Below are 22,290 nucleotides of genomic sequence, written 5' to 3' on the forward strand. Positions count from 1 at the left end.
TGCATGAATACAATACATGTTTAACATTTAGCAAACATATTTACATACTTACAGCACTTCTTTAAAGACAAACTTTTTAAGGGGAATCAAATTGTAGGAAAAATGACGGTACACAGCAACATTTTTTGTTTTAAATTCGTAAACCTGATAAACTATGCTTTCTAGAACAAATAATAGCTTTTTTTATACAATTAAACTACAGTAAACCATGAAGAAATAAAATATACTACAAAATAAGATCAGGAAATTTGGACGTTTTGCAATAACGGTTGTTGTTCTTTTGCCTATTGATGACAAACAGCCTACTGATAACGTTTTATCATCATTTATGATTTCTGATGACAATAAAGTCACAAACTAATGAATGTTTGTGATCCTGCATGGGAAAATGGGGGGGGGGAGGATAAGGGTTGGTCCTATTGGTCTGCATGGCCTTATTGTTTGGCACACCTACCTTAGTTCTCTTTGTTTGAATTTGTTTTCCTATTATTGTGAAATTTTATATAACAGCCAGGGTATCCCAGGGTATCCTAAACTAAAATTTTCAGGAGAAGACGGCAAATTTCTCAGTTGCAAAATGAAACTCCAAACTTTACTGAATGATAAAATATGAGCATGCACACATATTTAAACATAATTAGAAGATATATTACACCTAGAAAAGCTACACTGTATCCAAATTTCCCAGATAAATAAGCTTTTGGGGAGTCACAGTGACCTCCATGGGGGTGCACCTGATAACAGCAGGCCCATGAGCCAAATTAAGCCCCGAGTCACCATTGCATGTCCTTGTTTGATTTAGGACTCTTAAGTTTTAAAACAGAACTTAAATGGAACAGAATTTTCTTTGCTTCAAACTAACAATACAGCACTGAATGAACCTTCTTGTAATATTTGAATCAGCAGTTAAGTCAATTTTTGTTGAAACTGGGCATGTGTGGTTTTAATTGGTACTTTCTCAGTTGCTGAGTAAAACAAAATTTAAATATTCTACAAGAAAAAAAAGTTTCTTTGGAAGGAAAGCCTTTTATTGGTTAACTGTAGGCATGGAAACCACTTGTGAGGCTAGGAATTAGAACCGAGAGAACTTTTAGCACTGAAATCAAAATATGTTTCAAAAATATGCATGCTCAAAATTAAAGATAAATAATTATTTGAATAAATTAAAATCAGTATATATACTGAAATACAGTTTTGCATCATTTGAACCACTAGAAATCATGTGAAATATACAAAAAACGGGAAAATAATAGAATTTTTGGGTTTCCACATTACCTTGAGAACCCACTGTATACATATATTCAATATCACCCATATCAAATTATAGTACCTGGTATTCGTACAAAATCACTTAAATTAGCATTATCAGGATAAGGATGGGGAGTCTCTTGAATAACAGGCAATGGTATGTTTCGTCTAGAAGAAACGTCAGCAGCAACATCTTCTAGTTCCGTGACACAAAGTTCAAGGATCATTTTTGCAACCTATAAAAATAAACGGAAGATGAAACAACTAGTACTGAAAATTAAAATATTTCCAGCTGCATTTATATAACTTCATCAAAACATTAAAACCTCTTTTACTTTTTAAGAGACAGTAAAAGAACGTTGTATTTAGATGCTTATTTCTTGAAGCATTTGGATGGACAAGTAGTAGCATTTACAATACCTCCAAAATGTATCAATATTATAATAACAGAGGCAAAGAGGAAATAAAATTCATCTAAAACGAGTAGAAATGCAACTAAATTACAAAAGCTACATTGTGGCCTTTAACATTAGAATTACGGGAAAAGTCATTTTGACCCCCAACAAACGTGTATATATTTTCATTAAAAAAATAATTCTTCCTTGACCTTTTCTAAATCAATGTTTTTGCATATGTTTAAAGCAAATTACATAAGTTAATATATAGAGAGTGTGTTTGCATGTATTGAAAATTTTTGTGTGTACATCATCAGTAAAGTCTATATATTAACTACTTGAGCCGTCAATCAAGAATGAACTGCTCTCTCTCACTCATGTTCAAATATTTCCTTTTTTTTTTAAAGTTATCAAATTAAAATAATAATTATTCACTTAAAATCTGTTTCTTCAATGCATATATATATATATATATATATATATATATATATATATATATATATATATATATATATATATATATATATTGCATAGAATACAACTAACATAATTTAAGAAAGTGCAATGAAGTGTATGAACTAACCAGCAAACTTATTCAATTCGAAACACCTGTATCCTTTTTATAAACCAAATACATAAAACAATATACATAATGTGCATAATACTTGAATGAAATGTTCAATTGGCTAAGAAATTTTATATTTAATTCCAATTATGATTCCAATGATTAGTTTTTGCCATATTCCAGTTTGTGTTTTCAACTGCCAAGTGAGTTGTCCCCCTTGGAAATGCATAAAAATTTTACATTTGACCTTGACTTGAACCTGTTGCCATTATTTTAATTAAGTTGCAGCCATGTAACTCAGCATGTAGATTATCATGTTATACACTTCAACATCAAAGTGTAAAATTAACTGTCAAAAATGTAATTCAAATAGATTTTCGCCAATATGCAAAGGTCTAAAAGTCCCACTTTTGGCAACAAAAATGACTTGATCACCTTTAAAAAATCTAAAGTCCATATTAAAGAAAAAATATAAGTCGTTTTAAACATCTTTCATATGCAGCTTTGAGGGATATGAGTTTCAAAAAAATTAATAATAGTTGAGCCCAGCCATTGGTAGAAGTTGTATGGATTGACCCCATTTTAACAAATTCAGAACCTCCTCCTTTTTAAGTCTTAAGTAGTATCAGCCAATTTAAATTAAACCGAAAGCAGCTTGAAACAGTGAATCTAGAATACTGGTCAAACTTCAGAAATCAGACACCAGTTAAAATATATTTATTACGGATTATAAATTAAATAGTCTGGGGAAGGTGAATTTCTGTCTTTAATTCAACTTGAAATGAACACAAAATATGTTTAAAAACTGAAATGTTACAGGAAATTAACATGTCAATGACTAAATAATGCTATATTTATAAGTAAAAAAATTATTAGATCAATTAATTCAACTCCTTTAGTAAGAAAATACATTTAATTTACTGCTTTGTTATTTATATTTAGTAAGACTGTACTTAAAATTAACAGGCCACAGCATGAAAATTAATCACCCGAATGCCGTGTGTGCGTGTGTGTGTGTGAGAATTAAATATCATTCAGGATGAAGACAAAATCTCCGCCACAGAAATACACAATTCAGAGCAAAACCATGTGACCAAAGACATATCATTAAGATATGCCCACTGACTAGAATGTACTATTTGCCTGGTGATGTGAACGTAGCCAGAACATTTAATATTTGAAGAGTTTCTTTTATTTCCCTCATCAGACAAAGCCCAAATTACCGTGGGAACACTTCCGAAGTATACTTGGTTCAGGTGTCTTGGAGTATATAGTTGAGGAACACACAAAAAGTCTCTGACAAATTTCGAAAACCCCCTTTTTTAAAATTAGTGAAAAATCTACAAATAGCTTGATCTGTGTCTGTACCAATGAAAGTTATAAACAACATACATAAGGCACTTTAAATTTTTTTATAATCTTGTACACTTAAACTTACTTCTGGATTGATTCTACTCATATTTAGCAAAACTGTCGATATAATATCTTTTGCTTTCTCACTCATTCTGCCTGCAACAGCCAATTTTAGGAGATCAACAAAAACTTGAGCATCATATGGAGCCAAACAACCAATAAACTCATCCACATCTGAATCTGGCTCAGTAGCTTCTGAGCAGACCTAGATAATAATGTGAAGGAATATTTATAAAAAATTCAAAAGATTCAATTAAAATATCATAAAACTGCTTTAACATAAAAATCACGTTAGTAAGACTATGTAGCAGCTTTTCTTCCTTAAGATAAGAAAATACCATGTATTTAATTAAGTTAAAAATTATTGCTTTTAACTTATATGACACTACTGTTGTTGTTTATGTGTCCATGGTTAATAAACATGGATGGATTGAGAGCCATTGTCTCGAGATTTTGGACTTTTTTATTTATTCACATATGGACAACATGAGAAAGATTTTCAGCGTAAAGAAAGGAAATACACCACTCGGAGCATCCGAGGTTATCGAACCCATGTTTACCGGCATTTGAAGTGAATTTTCTACCACAAAGCCATGAAAGCCCCCAACACATAATGAATGAGGCATAATGAGTGATATAATTTACAAAATCATTCCAATAAATTAATGAAAAAGAAATTCTTTCGTAAAAATTGTCATTTTTGTGGAATTGCTCTTCACTGAAATTAGAGGCACAGTGAAAATTCGTTTTTACATGCATAAAATACGTTTTATCATAAAATCTGTGATTCTTTTGGTATGAAAATATTCAACTGGAGTGAGTATTTTGATGACAAGATTTTTTTTTTCGGTAATAATTTGCCTTCGTTGTAATTGCAACAGATGTTTCAATAAAATACCTTTTTATCAGGAGCGGCACAGATTTTCATTCCATTCTTTAAGTACTTAGTATTTAAACAAAATTATTTATTCTTTGGGTTGGGAGATTTTCACTTGATTCTGATTCAGCAATCAGGATTGCTCATAGTGGTCACATTGCGCAATGCCTTACGTTTGTCAAAACCTACTCTCCTTGCAACGGTAGGTGAGTAACGTGATCATTATCATGTTTTTACATGTGCAAATAGTGTTTATTTTTATTGATTATTTTTTGTTCTGCTTACAAATATTTTGAGACAATAAATCTAAGTTTAGTGATATTTCTATTTCTTTGCTTCTTTTACTGGCAGTATCTTTCGGAATGGAGAGCTAAAAGTTACTATCATATTTTTATCAACTTTAAATGCTTTTCTACGGCGATTTAAAATGATTCTAAGCATATTTAAATTCGATGCTATTTTCTTTGAAAGAGAGAATTTTGACAGACAGGTGTAATCTTTATATCAGGATTTTTAAAAATTACTTTATGTACTATGTTTGGAGCATAGACAAAATTATATGTGCACATTTTAACTAACAAAACAGAATCTTTCTTTTTATTTCGGAGTGGAAAGGTAAATTTACACTTGCTCTAAGAGTTTTTTTATTTGATTTTATAGCACGAGCAGAGCCATGCGGGTACTCCTAGTTGTAAATAACTTGAAAGCCACTGTTGTTCGTCTAAAAAGTAGCTTAATATATCTTAACTTAAACTACAAATTTAAAACTGATATCGTTAATTGACTCTTAGAAAATGAGTGCATTAAAAAACGGTAGTAATATTAAAAAATAATTTTATATTCTGCAAAGATTTCACTTTTTGAGCACCTCCTTAGTGTTTAATTTTCAGCTAACCGTTCCTAGACTCTCTGCCGATCTAATGCTTAATATTTTGTAGTTAATTTATTCGCATTTAAGTAGTGATTGTTTTCCATATCTAACTAATAATTTTAAATTGATGTTTCTTGATTCCCATGGCCGTAATTAAGGGGTGGGTTTTAAGGTTCAAACCCCCTCCAAAATTTTTTCAAACAAAGCAAAAATATGTTTTTTATAAAACTGTTTTGCTGAAAACTTCTAATAACTGTTTTATCATTTATTTATTTAATTATAATTTTAATTTCATTTAAAAAATAAAACTTTTTTAATGAATTTGTACAAACTCAGCTCTTTTTCAGCAGTCTTTATTTTTTATTATTATCATTGTGAATATCATTTCTTTTAAAACACTAGTTTTCTTCAGATTTTGAATATCTGACGCTAACAATTCATCATTTTTTTTTTAATTTACAAATTTTCTAAAATGCCAAACAGTATGGATTTAAGAAGTATTACTTTGAATGCAGATATGTGAATACAGGCATCTATTTTATTTCTCTTCCCCCCCCCCCACCGCCTTTTTTTTTGAGTCATCCAATATTTAACGGGGGTGCAGTTACATAATTTTTTTCTTCATTAAATGGACAAGTCCCCTTTTATATTTGCTTATATTGATACCCTTACCCTCATTTAAATAATGTATTGTATCAAAACCAATATAATATGGGGAAAAAAATCAAGTTTTATTAGTCGTATAGATTTTACGATAAATGTGTTGGTAAAACCCTCCCTGAAACAAAAATCTGACGACGGGCTTGTTTATTCTGACATCTGTCTGACTTTCTGTCCATTTTTATGCTAAAAGTGTCACTGATTCACTAGGGGGGGGGGGGGGGACATATAAAATTTTTTTGGACGGGTCCCCAGAAATAGAAAAGTGCTCCCGCCCATGTCCTTACAATGTTTAATTATCAAATTTTCATGACTTTACTTTTCAGATGTTTTTAAATATCCTCATAAGGCCAATTAATCTACTTTTAAGTACATAAATATTATTCACTGATATACTTTGAACGGGGCATAAAATATCTTCAACATTTCAAACAAATTAAATAATAAACCCTATATAATTTCACCGAGATGCTATAAAATTAGCGATTTCAATAAGGGACATTGTTATTATGATTATAATATCAGGGTATAGCTATTAAATAAACTTATACCTCATTTGAGCTTTTATAAATTAATTTATATTTTAACCATAAAATATTATGTAATTGAGAAAATCATAGCTTCATAACATATAAGCTTAATTAAAGAATTCAGAAACAATTTCATTGCGAATTTCAAAGCAATTGCTGATTTGTTCTTAAAGCCATGATACAGTTGAGATATCATTTTGATACTACATACCGTTTGCACTAATATTATGGTTTTGCAAAGAAACTGCTATGTGATTTCTTTCATTTTGCATTTTTCATAGCTGAGAAATAAATCTAGCATTTCACAAATAGCTTTGGATCGATATGGCTCTTTTAGGTACGTCTGCACATATTTTTTAAAATGTTAATTATTGATTTCATCACCAAAAATTTACTAAACAAATCACGATATTACCTTCTCTTGAGTTCGCAACCGGTGAGTTAAATATGCATTTTGTTGCTCTGGCCACTGATTACAGTATTACTTTTTTAACAAAGAAAAATGCTTTCGTGCAAATATGTTTTGTGTAGTATGCTCTTCGTAAAAAAGTAAAAAAAAATTTATTCATGTCACAAAGGAGTCAACGAAAAAATAATCAATGAAAAATTAATTTAGCCCTGTGGGGGGGGGGGATGCTCCCCCCTGCCCTCTTATTAAAATCCTCCACTGTGATTCACAATTACAGAGAAATAAGGTTGACTAAGTTAAACTAATAAAACACGTGTGGCTCCTTGGATAAGCACTAGTGAGGTGAGGTATGGTGTCATTTGATTGGTCAATCATTTCCCCATCTCGAGTTGCATGGCGAAGGGGAGAAAATTCTCATTAGGGAGTTTGAACATAGCATGAAATTGGCAACCAACTTTTTTCTCAGCGGTCCTTCCTTCTCGTGGGGGAGAAATAGGAGACACGTGAAGTTCTGGATGGCTTGAACGTAGATCGCCAGGAGAGAAAGCGATAGAAGCCACTTATTAGATTGAAGAGAAAAACACAATCTTAAAGTTAAGAAAAGAATTAGAAAGTGCAATCCCATGTTTGAAAGATGGGGGTTAGATGTCAAAATCTAATCAGATTGTGGTCAAAAGTGGAGAGTTCAATTGTTTTTTTCCTTAATTATAGGAGAACCCCCCCCCCCCCTTTACCCTATTGTCACTAAAAATTCAACTTTGTGGAAAGTATGAGTGTTTAAATTGTTATTTAAAAAGTAACCACACCCTTATTGGAAAGTACAGTATCCCCTGGTTATATCGTGCCTCGTTATCTCACTCATTCGGACATATCGTTCTTTTCTTCTGTCTCCCAAAATATTAAAGCCTAAAATAAGAAAAAAAAACTTTGCTTTAAGTTTGAAACCTTTTCTGAAAACATATGGTATTGCTCGGAGAAGGTCTCTTTCTTCTTTATTTTGTCAATGAACAAAAAGAAGCTATTCTTCTGAATTTGCTGGAAAAGTCGAAGCAATTCCTGTCATTCAAATGTACATACCCAAGCAGTATATTTCAGTTCAAGATAGTCTGTAAACTACTTGACATCTTCTTTTGTATTGATACACTGCCTTTACAGTGAGTGAGAGACATCAAGCAGGTGTGATACTAGCCCATGTAGAAGAGAACATATGCCCTTCTTTTAGTACAGAAAAGATTTGTGCTTGGTTGCACAAACCAGGATTTGCATCAAAGAAAGGAAGTATGTTCCATATGGGCAAAAGCGTTTTCTGTAAACAATGTGGTTACTTTTACTTTTCACATCCTTTCTACAGCAAGTCAAACGGATTTGAAAGTCTATTGGGAATAAGAGAGTATTGGAATGTTAACTCTTATCTCGCGGTAGCTCAGAAAGATCCTCTTTATTCACCATTTGATGTTTTTAATTTTCTGATGGTGAAAACTAACTTAAATTTCAATCTTGTTTAAATTTCAATAGGTGTGATAGTACATTCGTGAACTACATCGAAACCATTAGAGAATCATGTCAAAACAAACAAATGCTAATTTACTTGTGTACTGGACTAATAACTATTTTTAATGCCTTCCGTTATATCACTTTCAGATATATTGCTCTTTTTCTTTGTTCCCTGAAAAGTGAAATATAACGAGGGGTTACTATATTTCAAAATGAAATTTAAAAATAAGCAAAGTTTTTAATATTTTGTCTTGTAATTTCAGCCTTGTCTGCTAATGATTCAAAACTGTTAGTTGAATCTAATGAACAGCAACAAATTATTAATTAATTTATTAAATCTGCAACTCTATTACAAACTAGTACTTAGTTACGATTTTCAACTATTCTTGTTAAGACTTCACATTGGCAATGCCGGCACTTTGTACACAGTCCGGAAGGTGACAAGGAGGTTCGACTGCATTATATTCAGAAAGATTTTGATTACTGAGGGTTTTTTCGTTATTACCATGACAATTTCAGCCTTGTCAATGCAAAAAAGTTTACAAACTTTAAATATGTCTTTCAACGCTATTAGACCACACAAAATAACACCTAACTTTTGTATAACTATTATTACATTCAATAATTCAAAATGTACTACACAAAATAGGAGAAAATGAAACATATTAGGAGTTATTCAATTAAACTTCCTTAACATGAGCCAAAAGAAAAGGTTATAAATATAGTTGAAAAGATCACAACAGAGAGAACTTTGGCAATTTCAAGCATGAAGTGGCCAAGTAACTTACATTGAAAAAAAAAATCATATTGTGTTTAAACTACTACCTTCTCAAGAAGAAACTGAAAGAAAAGCAGAAATGCTAGTTTTTAAAATAGATTTTGAACTGATCATATGTAAAATGAAAGATATTTCTAAAACAGAATTTTTCTTATCCTTAGGATCTCAATTTTTTTTCACCAGCCCCCTTTTTACGTGTAAGAAATTTCATAAAGTTCATTTTGTATGCTCTATAATAAAAGTTATGTTTTTGTAATTGTCCTAATTTCAGGTAGATAAGCTGCACTAGCATATAAGCTGCATGTAGAATAATTGACTAACTAAAAACAAAAGATCCATCGGATAAGTCACCCTGTTGTGTAGGCTGCAGAAGAGCTTATCAAAACATGGCCCTTTCCCCTTCTACATATATGGACGCAATCAATCATAATATTAAGAACAAACCGTAACAAGTAACTGTGCTTGATAGAGTAATGGAAATGGACTGACCCTCACGTAGATGAGAAGATTGGAAAACGCTATGACTATACAGAAAAAACTAGTGTTGTCAGATATATACACCTACATTTGGATGGATGAAAAAATTTCAAATCATGTCATAATTGTTACATGGAAAAATTGGATTGTTTAATTTGCCATTCAGACATTTTAAACCAATATTCAAAATTATATAATTATAAGCTGCATCATCAAACAACAGTATCAAAATATTAAAAACAAGTTAGCAACTCTTCCATTTTCAACTTTGTGAAATATATGATACCATTAGGAATCTGGTAACAACAACAGTGGTGAAATCCTATGGAAGTGTCTAGAGCAACCTAATATAGTTTCAGGAGTTTAATAAGAGAAAAACTGTTTCATGATGCAATTTGAGAGCTCTACTAGCACTTAAAGGAATTCTATTATTGCCGCTGGATTGCATAAGCATGAGATGCGGCTTATGTGCCAGAAATTACGGTAGTTAACTGTTCATAAAATAAATGACATTAAGTGAACACATTAAAATTTTATTTTGATGGGGAAATACAAGATTAAAAGAACAAGGGAGAACTAGGAGAAATGGGACAGCTGTATTTATACCAAAATAAAATCTCGTCAATGTCCTGTAGGTGCAACAGCTGTAAACTCTACACCTGCTGAATAAGTTAGAAATAATTCTTCAAATTTATTTGGGCATAAAGGTAGCTGCCTCACTCTTTCTGATTTTCCCCTATATTAGTAATGTTTGTATTCAAGCAAAATTTTGAAATGGGGGCGGAGCCAATTTGTTTCATTATACCCTTACTTAAAAACTAAAATTTTCTTAACTGTGAGGTGGTGCATTTCAATGAATTTCAAATATTAAATGTATTTTAGTAGAAATGTTTTTTTAAATAAAGACATTTTTTCCAACATGTAACTGCAAAATCATGAGAAAAACCAAATCTACAACTAAGGTTTCAGCAAAAATACTTGCCTATATTAAAGTTTGAAACTGAATAGGGAAAAATAAATGAAGTAAATAGTACAGTGCAGAACATTTTATCTGGGAAATAAAAAACTGGGAAATCAGAAAACCGGCAACTTGTTGTTGATTTTCCCGCCATTTTTAAAAAATACTAATTTTTGGCAATTTTTGAAAAAGTAAGTATTTTTTTTAAATGCCTAAAAGAGTATAAACAGTTTCTTTATAAATACTGTAACGGATTCGGTACGACTTCCACTTTCTTCAAATGAAGACACAGTTCTTGATAAAAACACAGGAAATTTATTTACACTATGTACAGGAAAGATCTTCAACAACTGCTAAATTATTCATCAGCAATTAAGCAATTATCACACAACACCGTAAACTCAACGTTTACACACGTATTTACTTCCAAATACGAAAACAACACAGCGAAATGCCTCGCTATAAACAGAGCAAAAATCTTCTCAGTTCGAAATATCAATTGAAACTAAACTGTTTATCCATCGCTAACGGCTTAAATACACCGAAAAGAAATTTCTCAAATATTCCACACGCTTCTGTAAAGTAGTAGACCGTTATCAATGAAAAGAAAGAAAATAGGGGTCGTATACTTTAGCTGAATGAAAAAGGGGTTGTATATTCATTACGGGAAACTATTTACAGGTTACGTTCCTACAATAATTACTATTTACAGAATTTGTAACAATACTGTATTACTCACGTATAACTCTGGAAAATGTTAACAAAAACAAACTTCATAGCTGAAGAGTTATTAAGGAGAGGGGGGTCCTTTCTCTACATCAGGAGTGAACAAAATTCTGAGCTCTTGTGAATCAGTCTACGTTGAAACCACCAAGCATAGCATCAAGACACGCCTTTTAGAGCATGAACATCATTGCCGATTACGACACTACGAGAAATCAGCAGTAGCTGAACACATCCAACAAGGAGTCCATACATCAAACTTAAAAACACAGAAGTCCTGGTCACAACATCCTATTACTACACCCGCCTTCATCACCAAGCTTTTGAGATCTTCAAACATCTGTTTGGTTTAAATAAAAAAGAAGAGAACTTCACTTTATCAAAAACATGTCACCCTACTCTGAGATCTGCTCGCCATGACGCACAATGGGGGGGAAAACGCAAAAAGCGCTTAAAAATATCTTTAAACCTCTCTTGCTTGTTTGTTTACACAAGCATGATAATATGCTGATTTTTTTCAAGGTCTTTCTACAGACCATTTATGACTAATTAATACTAATTTCTAAGAGGACAAAAGAGGACATTTTTTCGTAGAGTGTTTTGAAAAAAAAATCCTTTAATTTCCATGTTTTCAGTGCTCATCAAAACCGATTTTCGGTTTGAGAATTTGATTACTCATTTTTTTCATCCTATTACTATCGTTGGACAGGAGATAAATGAAATATACCCGCCTTTAATAAGAAAAAAAAAATATTAGACTGCTTAATAGCAATTTTTGTAAATTCCCGCACCCATGGTTCTTTAGTAAACTTAGAGTAAGGGGTTTAGGGTTCTCTCAGAGAAATTTTGCAAAGTTTAAAACATTTTTTGAGCATAATTAAAACGTTATTTCAGAAGGAGTAACTGTAGGGTTCGGAAGTTCTCTCAGTATTTTTTTTTTTTTTTTTTGCTGATGAAATCCTAAGAACTCAGAGAAAGTCTTGAACTTCCTTTCACGACTTCAGAAAAAGATCTCTGGATTTTTTTTTGAAATTGAAGTCAAAAAAGCAGTTTATCGCTGTCTAGGAGGATTCTCTTCCCGATTTTTTTTCCTCAAAATGTAGTCTTTATATAGCAAATTTAAGTCATCTTTGAATTTAAAGAAAAGAGGAAGTGCACTCAAGAATTTTCGATTAGAAAAATTTCAAAATTAAAGCTGGTTACTGAAATTTTAAACAGTATCTAGTGACATTAATGTTCGGGTAACTTCACCCAGAATTTTTGGAATTGAAATTAGGCAATCTTTGATTACAAAAAAAGTGTGGGGGCAAGATGACCCCTTGCCTCCCCCCCCCTCCGATTCGCTGCCACTGATAGTGAAGGAAAGAAAACAAAAATTTATAGTAAAAATTACGAACAAAAACATAATATTAAAGCTCAAAAGTCATTTGAACAAAACAAAAGTAAAAGAAAAGAAAAGATGTTTGCAGCTTTACCTTGGGGTGAAAAATACAGCTATTAAAAATTAATTAAGTCACACTATTGGATGAATCAATCAGCTTTGTTATGGTAATGCAAACTCTAATGTTTTTTTTTTCTTTTCCTTTTGTAGAGAGGAACTAAAACTAGATAGGTCTTCCTACCTGCTCACAAGAGGAAAATGTTGCAGCTAAGACACTTGCTGCAGTAGGAGAAACTTTGGAAGAAAGACTTCCTGAGTTTGACAAGGAGTTTATGAAGAAAAAATCTTTGGATGGACAGTTTTCATCTTCACTAGGAGTCTGTGTAAAAGAATTTCATGAGTTTTTATGAAAAGAAAGAAAAACATTCAGCAATAAAATGGTATGGAATAAAAATTGAAAGAACAAAATTTGCAAAATATATACACAGGGGCATCCCTCATATAAAACGGTTAATTGGTTCCATGTAGTATCGAAAACATGCGCTGTGAGACTTTTTTAAGAATAACTTTAAAAACTTATTTTTTAAACTAATTAATATTGTACATAGTAAAAATTATGGCAATCTGTATTGTGTTGTATCGAAACCATGTTTCGTGTTACATTGAAACCGTGTTATACGAGACTTAGATCTAATGTATGAATCAAGGTATGTGTACCATGTTACATCAAAACCAAGTTTCATAAAAACAAAGTAAAAACTTATTAGAATTATTATGAAACAGTAATGAAGCGTATTTAACAAAAATAAACAGAGAGTTCCATCTTTTTTAAACATAACTTTCGCGTTATATCAAAACCATGAAGTTTAAATTCAAGTTTCCTACCATGTAATATCAATACCATGTTATAATAATCGCAAATTTGGTACTGTGTACTATAGAAATCGTTTTGTACAAGTACCGTGTTATATGAGGAACGCATGTATTATGCTGTACAAATCTGAATTAAATAAAATTTGAAAAGAACTACTTACATAAGGAATGAAAAATAATTAAAATGATTTTCAACATTAATTTACATTTAAAAGGACTACAACTGATGCAATTGATACACAACATCCAAAATGGAAATCTGCGCATGGCAAAAGCATTCCAATAAAACACTGAATGACAAAATTACAAAAAGAATGCAGATTACATATATTATTTAGTAAGGTGATTTTCAAATGCATTGGCATTAGGTTCGACACATTGTGAAAAATTTTGTTTCTCTAAACGTTAAAACTTTTTTTAATATACATTCCTTACAATTTATAGCTTTCTAACCAGGTGATTATTTGTGAGTTAATTTGCTTAGATTTTAAAAATTCCAAAAAACTTCTTGGGAAGTCATCGTTTTTCTCATGAATGTTACCATTACAAAACAGCCTGTAAATTCGTTTCCAAAAATAAATAATCAAACGAATCTTGATTAAACTATCTTAAATGCACAGTAATAAGTAAAAATGGTATAAATACTTATTTATTTATGAAATGTTTAGTATTTTTTATAACTGTTCTTCTCTTGAGTGTTACTTTCTTCCTTACATAAAGGGTAGAGTTTACGAAAAAAACATTAAATTAAATATTAAATGTTTTTATTGCAAGTATCATGAATAGCTAAAAAAATTCAATATGAAAACCAATTTTTAAAAGACAAAAGAAAATGCTTATTAATACAAATGCTAAATTTTAGCTATAGAGGTATTCAAAAGGGATGAACTAATGAAATAAATAATCGTAGAGTTTTGGCTGTGATTCCTCTAAAATATGTAGTTATTTGAATACAATATCTTAAGAATTAAAGTTCTTCCTAAACAACGCACACAAATTTCATTTTGCAAACATTAGCATTGTGTCAGAGTTCACTTTTAAATTTTTAATAAATGTGAATCTCTACTAATAATATAAAGCCGAAGAGTTTGTTTGTTTCAATGTGCTAACCTCAGAAACCACTGGTTGGAGTTGAAAAATTCTCTTCGTGTTGAAGAGTCCATTTATTGAGGGCCATTTATTGTTTATAAAACATTTAATTTTTTTTTTTAAAATCAGATTGACTGAAATATTTGTAATTACAAATCAAATGCTTAATCAATTGCTTAGTTATATGAATTCATAATAGATGGGGGGTTAGTTTAGTTCTATGAATTCCTGATAGATAAGTTAACTCATCGAGAGGGGGGTGGCCGACAGTGTCGATAGCTGCAAAGAACCATGCCGTGCATCTCCGTAGCGTGCTATATACTACATCTTCTACTATAATACTGCTACACTATTTTGGGACTATTGTGGTCAGCGAAATGATTTTTGAATGCTCTTCTTTTTGACATTTGTTGGCATAAGCCAACAATTAAATAGCTAGATTTTTAAAACTTCCATTAAAAACAATTAAATTTCATTTGAACAGGCAGCACAATTTTCCTATTCCTAAACCTTTACACAATTTCATTTGAATAACTTCAATTCTCCCAAACAGACCAAACCATGCTCTGTTACCACTTGTTGGCCTAGAGCCAACTGAGGTGGAGTGGTCTGTCCGGGAGAAATGAAATATAGATACTCATTTTAAATTAAATAACAATTTATTCAAAACCTGAGTATATGTGTACAGGAAAAACAATCATTCAACATCTATAAAATCATCAAATCCCCATAAACAAATTAAATAACATTTCCCTCCAACAAACATCATAAAGAAATATCACAAGACTTCGTTTCTTTTAAATACAAGTTTGAAAACGTCCTTGATACTTGAAATAAATCTACCCTAAACACAATGCCACACTGAGTTCTACAGGGGTCAAAATGGTTAGTGGTTTGGTTATAGGGGCTTCAGAATCAAAAAACTAAGTTGGAATGGGGGGCATGGTTTAAGGAGCAGAATTCGAAAGGGTAATAACTATAGGGATTTCAGTAGAAACGGAAATAGGGTGGCTAAGAAGAGAAAAGATTTTAATAGTTGGGATTCAAATAATCGCACAGCATTAAATGAAAGCAAGATGGGCTTACTTAAGGTTTTTTATACCAATGCTCGTAGTATTAGGAACAAGATGGCAGAATTGAAAAGCATACTAATAGACGAGAGGTTGAATATTATTGGAGTTATATGCCGAGACATGGTACTACCGAAAATGATGCCGATTTATTATCTGTTGCTGGGTATAATTTGTTTAGACAAGAAAGAGTAGGTAAAAGACATGGTGGAGTTTTATTTTATGTCAGAGACACTTTAACTTGCAATGAATTGGTAATTAATGATAAACCTAATGAGATTGATATGATTTGGCTGGAGTTGATGAGCAATAAGGGCAAAAAATTACGTTTAGAGAACATTCATAGGTCACCCAACTTAAGCCAGCGTCAAGATGAACAAATGTTTAATATTATTAGAGACATTTCAAGCAAGGGGTCAGTCATAATAATGGGAGGTTTTAATTTTCCAGGAATTGATTGAAATAATTTTTATCACAGTAATAGCAGAGAAGAGGAATTTTTGAAAGTAACTGGTGACTGTTTCTTCGATCAAATTGTAACTCAGGGTACTCAACAGGACATGGTTTTGGATCTATTTTCTGTGACATGGAAAGTTCTGTTTAAGGGTTATGTGTAGGCGAACACATTGGAGATAGTGACCACAACAGTATTAGGTTTGGGATTAAATTTGATATGCACAATATAGAGAATTTTAGGTTTGTGCCCAATTTCAGAAATACTGATTTTGTGGCACTTAGACAGAGTTTGAAAGCAGTTTTTCTTCCGGATTGGACAATAGTGACGTGAATCTTCAGTGGGCGGAGTGTAAGGAAAATCTAGCGAAAACAGTTGGGGATCATGTTTCCTTAGGAAAAAGGGTGTCAACACTAAAATTTGACTGATGTGCTTCTCCAGGGAAACTAAAGACACTGTAAATTACAAGCAAGCCACCTTTCATAGGTTTAAAGAAACTGGTCACTGTGCAGATAGGCTCCAATACTGTAAGGCAAGGCGTAAATTTAAGTATTTGGTACAGATTCAGAAAAGAGATTCGGAGCAAAGACTGGCAGATAACATAGAAAGGAATCCTAAGAGGTGTTTTGCATACGCTAATTCAGGGAAGGTTCAAAATAGTCATATTGGGCCACTGGTTGATTAGCACTGAATTTTAATTCAGGACGATAGAGATATTGCTAATGTTCTTAATAACTTTTTTTCGAGTGTTTTTAACGATAACTGTATCTCAACAGTTGACACCAGAAAGACATAAGCTATAGTACAGTTTGAGGACTTTGTATTTTCCAGGGATGACGTTTTACTTCATTTGAAACAAATATAAAGAGACTAAGGCTCCCAGACCAAATAATATTTATTCAAAAATTTTAGTTGAATGTGCAGAGGAATTAGCAGATGTAATTGTAAATATTTTCAATGCTTCTTATAACTCGGGGACAGTGCCAGAGGATTGGAAGCTAGCTAAAATTACACTGCACTTCAAGAAAGGGTCTAAAGGGAGTGCAGGAAATTATAGACCTGTGAGTCTACCTTCAGTGGCTTGCAAAATTTTTGAAACATTGATAAAAATTAAGATAGTAAATTTTTTAGAGACTAATAATCTATTGACTAGTTTTCAGTATGGTTTCAGGAAATGTAAATCTTGTGCAACAAATTTATTACATTTCTATGACAAAGTTACCATGGCTTTAGACAATAAGAAGCCAGTAGATGTTGTTTACATTGATTTTCAAAAAGTTTTTGATAAGGTACCGCATTTGCTTTACTTAGCAAATTAGCTGATATAGGAATAGGAGGGAAAATTTTCATTTGAGTAAAAAACTGGCTGACTGGAAGGAAAGAAAGGGTAGTTGTAAGGGGAAATTATTCTAAATGGAGTGAGGTTTTAAGCAGAGTTCCTCAAGGATCAATGTTAGGACCTGTTTTGTTCATTGTTTTTATGAACGATATTCATAAAAATATTTTTGGGAACATGAATTGTTTTGCTGATGATGTCAAAGTTAAGGGGATTGTAGAAAATGAAGAACAAGCAAATCAGCTGAAAGAGAATCTAGATCATATTACCGAGTGGGCTGATAAACAGAGTATGGCTGTTAATGTTGGAAAATGTCAAGTGCTACATTTAGGACACGGAAATAAGTGTACAAGTTATTATTTGCAAGGTTCAGTCATTGGTCAGGCAGAAAAAGTTACTGATCTGGGCGTCTTAATAAGTCAGGATTTAAAGTTTAGCCAACAATGCAGCATAGCGAGTAACAAAGCCAATAAAATGCTTGGGTTTATCCACATCTATTTCAAACAAATCTAAAGAAATTGTTCTGCCCTTATATAGAAGTTTGGTAAGACCTCATTTGGAGTATGCTGATCAGTTTTGGTCTCCTTATCTTAAGAAAGATATCAATGCGATGGAAAGGGTTCAAAGGTGGGCTACAAGGCTAATAAATGGACTTTCTCATTCAGATTACGATTTCAGGCTTAAAATGCTAAAAATGTACAGTCTTGAGCAAAGAAAAGACCAAGGGGACACGTTTCAGTTGTTTAAATTTATTAAAATGAACGATGTTAGGGGGCTTAAGTTTAGCACTGAAAACAAGACAAGGGGTCTTTGTTTTAAGCTATTTAAATCTCAGGCTAACATGGATACCAGGAAAAATTATTTTAGCAGGGTAGTGGATCCTCGGAACAGCTTACCGGAAGAGGTGGTAATGAGCAAGGGAGGAGATAGTTTTAAGAGAGCCATTGATCTTCACTGGGGATTGTAAATTGACTAGGATCAGCCTAGCTGGGCTCAGAGCCTGTTGGTGGTCGTCACATTTGTATTTGTAGGTACTGTCCAGAAAAACTATGTTGAAAAATGTTCTTACCACTGGCAGTCCGCACCCAAAAACTTGGCACACTGAAATCTCTAAGGCTACATCCGCCTGCAAGATGTACTGATGAGTTGAAAATGTACGGACATACCATCTGTGGGTGGAAGACAATACCATTTCCACGGTCTTTCAATTTCAGGCACACCCATGCCACAGTAGAGGATACCTCACGGAATGCAGCACATGAAATTATTTACCCAACTTCCAGGCAAAACAGGATCCATCCAGTAGTAGAGGGCACAAAGTCTATCAGAGGACACCTCACCCTATACTGAATTCGGTACAGTCCAATGGGCTCCAAAACCTGATATGAGCTGTACTAGACCATTTGGCCCCCATTAGGCCTAGTTCTTAAAACAACAACTCTTTAATTTTAAATTCCTTCTAAAAAACGTCTTCAAAACTTAGGGTACTGTTTTAAAACACTTCTGCACAAAAAGCAGAGCAATGAATCTTATTTTCTCTCTTTCACATATTTCAAAAACTACCAGGTCCTCTAAGTGAACAAATCAATCTTGAGCTCACATGCTCACTTCAAAACAAACCGATTGCAGTATGGAACCAAAAGATAAGAGAGCAATTGATAGATTGACTTTCCATTTAAGCAGTCACTGTTACCCCACTACTATAAACTACGTGATGTCATCAAATTTGCATATTATACATTGCATAGCCAACTCTACTCAGTTAATATTTAACTGTTTCCACTTTAAATTTGTTTCGTGCTATGCAGCCAGTCAAAAGTTCCTAAACTCTTTAGCTCTGACGTCACATCCATCGTGATGGGCAAAACACTTGATTCACTGTTGGGTGTTTAGACACTTAGGGGATTTTGCTTGCCGGTTATCTGTTACATTGAAAACTGAAATCGTTTTCATAGTTTGAATCAAAAAGTAAGTTTATATATTTCAAAACTTTCTAGCTTTTTATGAAATTGCTCCAAGAACTCTTTAAAAATGAAGGCTTATGCTAACAAGTGGTAGCAGAGCATGGTTTGGTCTGTTTGGGAGAATTCAAGTTTTTCAAATGAAATTGTGTAAAATTTTAGAAATAGGAAAATTGTGCTGCCTGGTCAAATGAAATTTAACTGTTTTTAATGGATGTTTTAAAAATGTTACCATTTAAGTTGTTGTTCCCAATATAAAACTTGGTGTGAATTTAAAAATGAATTGGTCCCCCATGTTTTTGGCCACAGTAGCTGCATTTAAGTAAAAGTCATGTGTTTTTCTTGAATTTGAATTCATTTGCCGCCAGATTATTTGGGCCCCTTTTATCATGAGTGTTGCTCTGTTCTCATGAGTGTTACCTGTTCAAAGTAACACGCATGAGATTTATATAAGAATTCTTTGATTTAATAAATTCTGTCTCGGTGTTTTTAAAAATGTAATTAGGTTTCTTGCTTCTTTAACAAAAAAATACATAACTGTGTAACTGTATATTTCTATACTTAAAAAAATATTACAAAATAAATGTGTAACACTCATGTGAGAGATGATTAAAATACTCCTCACATCGAATTGTACATTTCAATACACGACACATAACGAATAAATATACCCATTTTTAAACTTACACATTCTGAGAAAAAGCAAACATGGCTTCCCTAACACTGTTGCTAACTACAATAAAGAAATATTTTGCACATAAAAAATATTTAATACCCTGGGGTAACACTCATGAATTGCACTTAAGGACACAAACTGCATTGAAATTTTAAAATGTTAGATTAGCAGTTCAGTAAAATCAATTTCAGCTGTGTTTAAGAAACAAATATTACTTCTTTCTTCAATGCACACAAATAAAAACAGCTGCTTGAAAGCATACAAAATAGATAATGTTCACACAAACTTTCTAGTCAGGACAAGGAAATTTCCATTATCAGCTGACTAAAATAATAGAAAAGGCTTATTAAATTACAACCATGAAAAAAGGCACTGAATGCAAATACTTTAATGTAAGACAATACCTCACTACATGTTTATGCAATGCCAAAAAAAAAAAAAAAAAAAATTTAGTAACATTAAATTGAATAGAAAAAGTCAGGACACCAAACTCAGTTGTTTTGAAAATCACCCAGGATACATCTCAACAAAAATTTATCGTTCAGTTGTATTGTTTAAATTTAAGAAATACACTTGTATAATTGCACAGGTAGCAAAAAATAAAAAATATAATAATCTTAAATTTGTTGAATGCTAATTTATTCCGTAAAATACTGCAAATAAATTGATTTCACCAACATGGAAAGAATTGCACAATTTTAATTTGTAAGACTGTTTCAGAGCCAGTTCAAACTTTTTTTTTAATGAAGTTTCAATCAATTAATATTTTTTATTGTTTCGCATTGCATTACAATTTCTTAAAAACATACCCCTTTTTTGGAGAGATTTGTAGCAGATTTCAAGCTATTAGAAAAACTTGTTTTCATTATTTCTGGAAATAATGATGCAACATCTGATTTTACAGGACTAGATTTTTCTTGATTGGTTTCAGCTTCTGGTAATTCAGAATGAGGCAAAAATACAGAGACAACTGCCTTTCTATTAAATGCAAAAAAAAATATTGTTCAAGTCATTAAGTTAGAAAAGAAATTAAAATAATATAAGAATTCACTTATATGGTAAAAATATCACAAAGTCAAAATTAAATGAGTATTAAAAATAAAGGTTCGGAAAGTAGGGCTTTGAGCAGGGTTGTCTGGTTTTTCCACCCGGGGAAAAAAAAAACATTGGAAAAAAACCACCTCAGATGACATATCATTTTGTTTATTTTCTCCATGCGTTTCAATTATGAAATATCATATTATGAAATAAGAAATTGGTAAAAAAAAGGAAATGTTACACTGAAATAAAATTGAGTGCATTAATGATATAAATATAAATTTAAAGCTGACCTTCCTTTTTTTTTTGCTTTTTTTCATGTTTTGTTCACAAGTTTTCACTTTTAGCTTAATATTAAGCTAAAATTCATTCCGAGCCGTTCATTAATTGCAACAATACAAATGTTTGTTTTACATAATGTGTTAAGATTTCAATTTGCATACCTAAGAAAAACTTTGACAATTGAGATTTAAAAGTTGCTGGCTAAATTTAGCTGACAATTTTAAATTGATGAATGTGAGATATACCTTTTGGATTCAGAGATGGAGCATATCAAGCTTATTTCATTTATGCATTTTTTTCCTAAACGCAAGATGTTATTTACAATATTCATTAAATTTAACTTCCTAACCAAGTCTTTACTACTGACTCTGACACTGTATTTGTTTTTGATTAATTTATTATTACTTTGTTTATTTGATTATTTTAAAAATATTTTTACCATAATAAATTAATAACAGTGTATAATAATGCAAATTATGTTCAACAGCTTTTATATATATATATATATATATATATAATTTAACTATTTTGCAGTAAAAGATTGATTAAAAAAATATTGCACGAAAGAGCAAATATTTTTTTTTTTTTGTGAATTTACTGGATCATGATTAACATACAATAATTATGTTTACATAAATGATTAAAATATTTTTTTAAATACATAATGTAATCAAAGTATACAATAATTCTATCACATCACCATAGTATATATCAAACATATGGAAACTGCGT

The 22,290-nt window shown here is 31.7% G+C and overlaps 1 protein-coding gene across 1 annotated transcript in view; it reads right to left on the minus strand.

Annotated features, from left to right (window-relative positions):
• Positions 1 to 22,290, minus strand: part of LOC129231584 (E3 ubiquitin-protein ligase HERC2-like) — a 153,056-nt gene that overhangs the window by 80,690 nt on the left and 50,076 nt on the right. The window contains exons 14-17 of the mRNA XM_054865941.1: positions 21,048 to 21,216; positions 13,021 to 13,158; positions 3,647 to 3,826; positions 1,331 to 1,484 (exon numbers count right to left, since the gene is read on the minus strand). Of these exons, the coding sequence (XP_054721916.1) occupies positions 1,331 to 1,484; positions 3,647 to 3,826; positions 13,021 to 13,158; positions 21,048 to 21,216 (641 nt within the window). The remainder of the gene's footprint in view (positions 1 to 1,330; positions 1,485 to 3,646; positions 3,827 to 13,020; positions 13,159 to 21,047; positions 21,217 to 22,290) is intronic.

This window comes from Uloborus diversus, chromosome 10 (assembly GCF_026930045.1).
Source record: "Uloborus diversus isolate 005 chromosome 10, Udiv.v.3.1, whole genome shotgun sequence".
NCBI classification, from domain to species: domain Eukaryota; kingdom Metazoa; phylum Arthropoda; class Arachnida; order Araneae; family Uloboridae; genus Uloborus; species Uloborus diversus.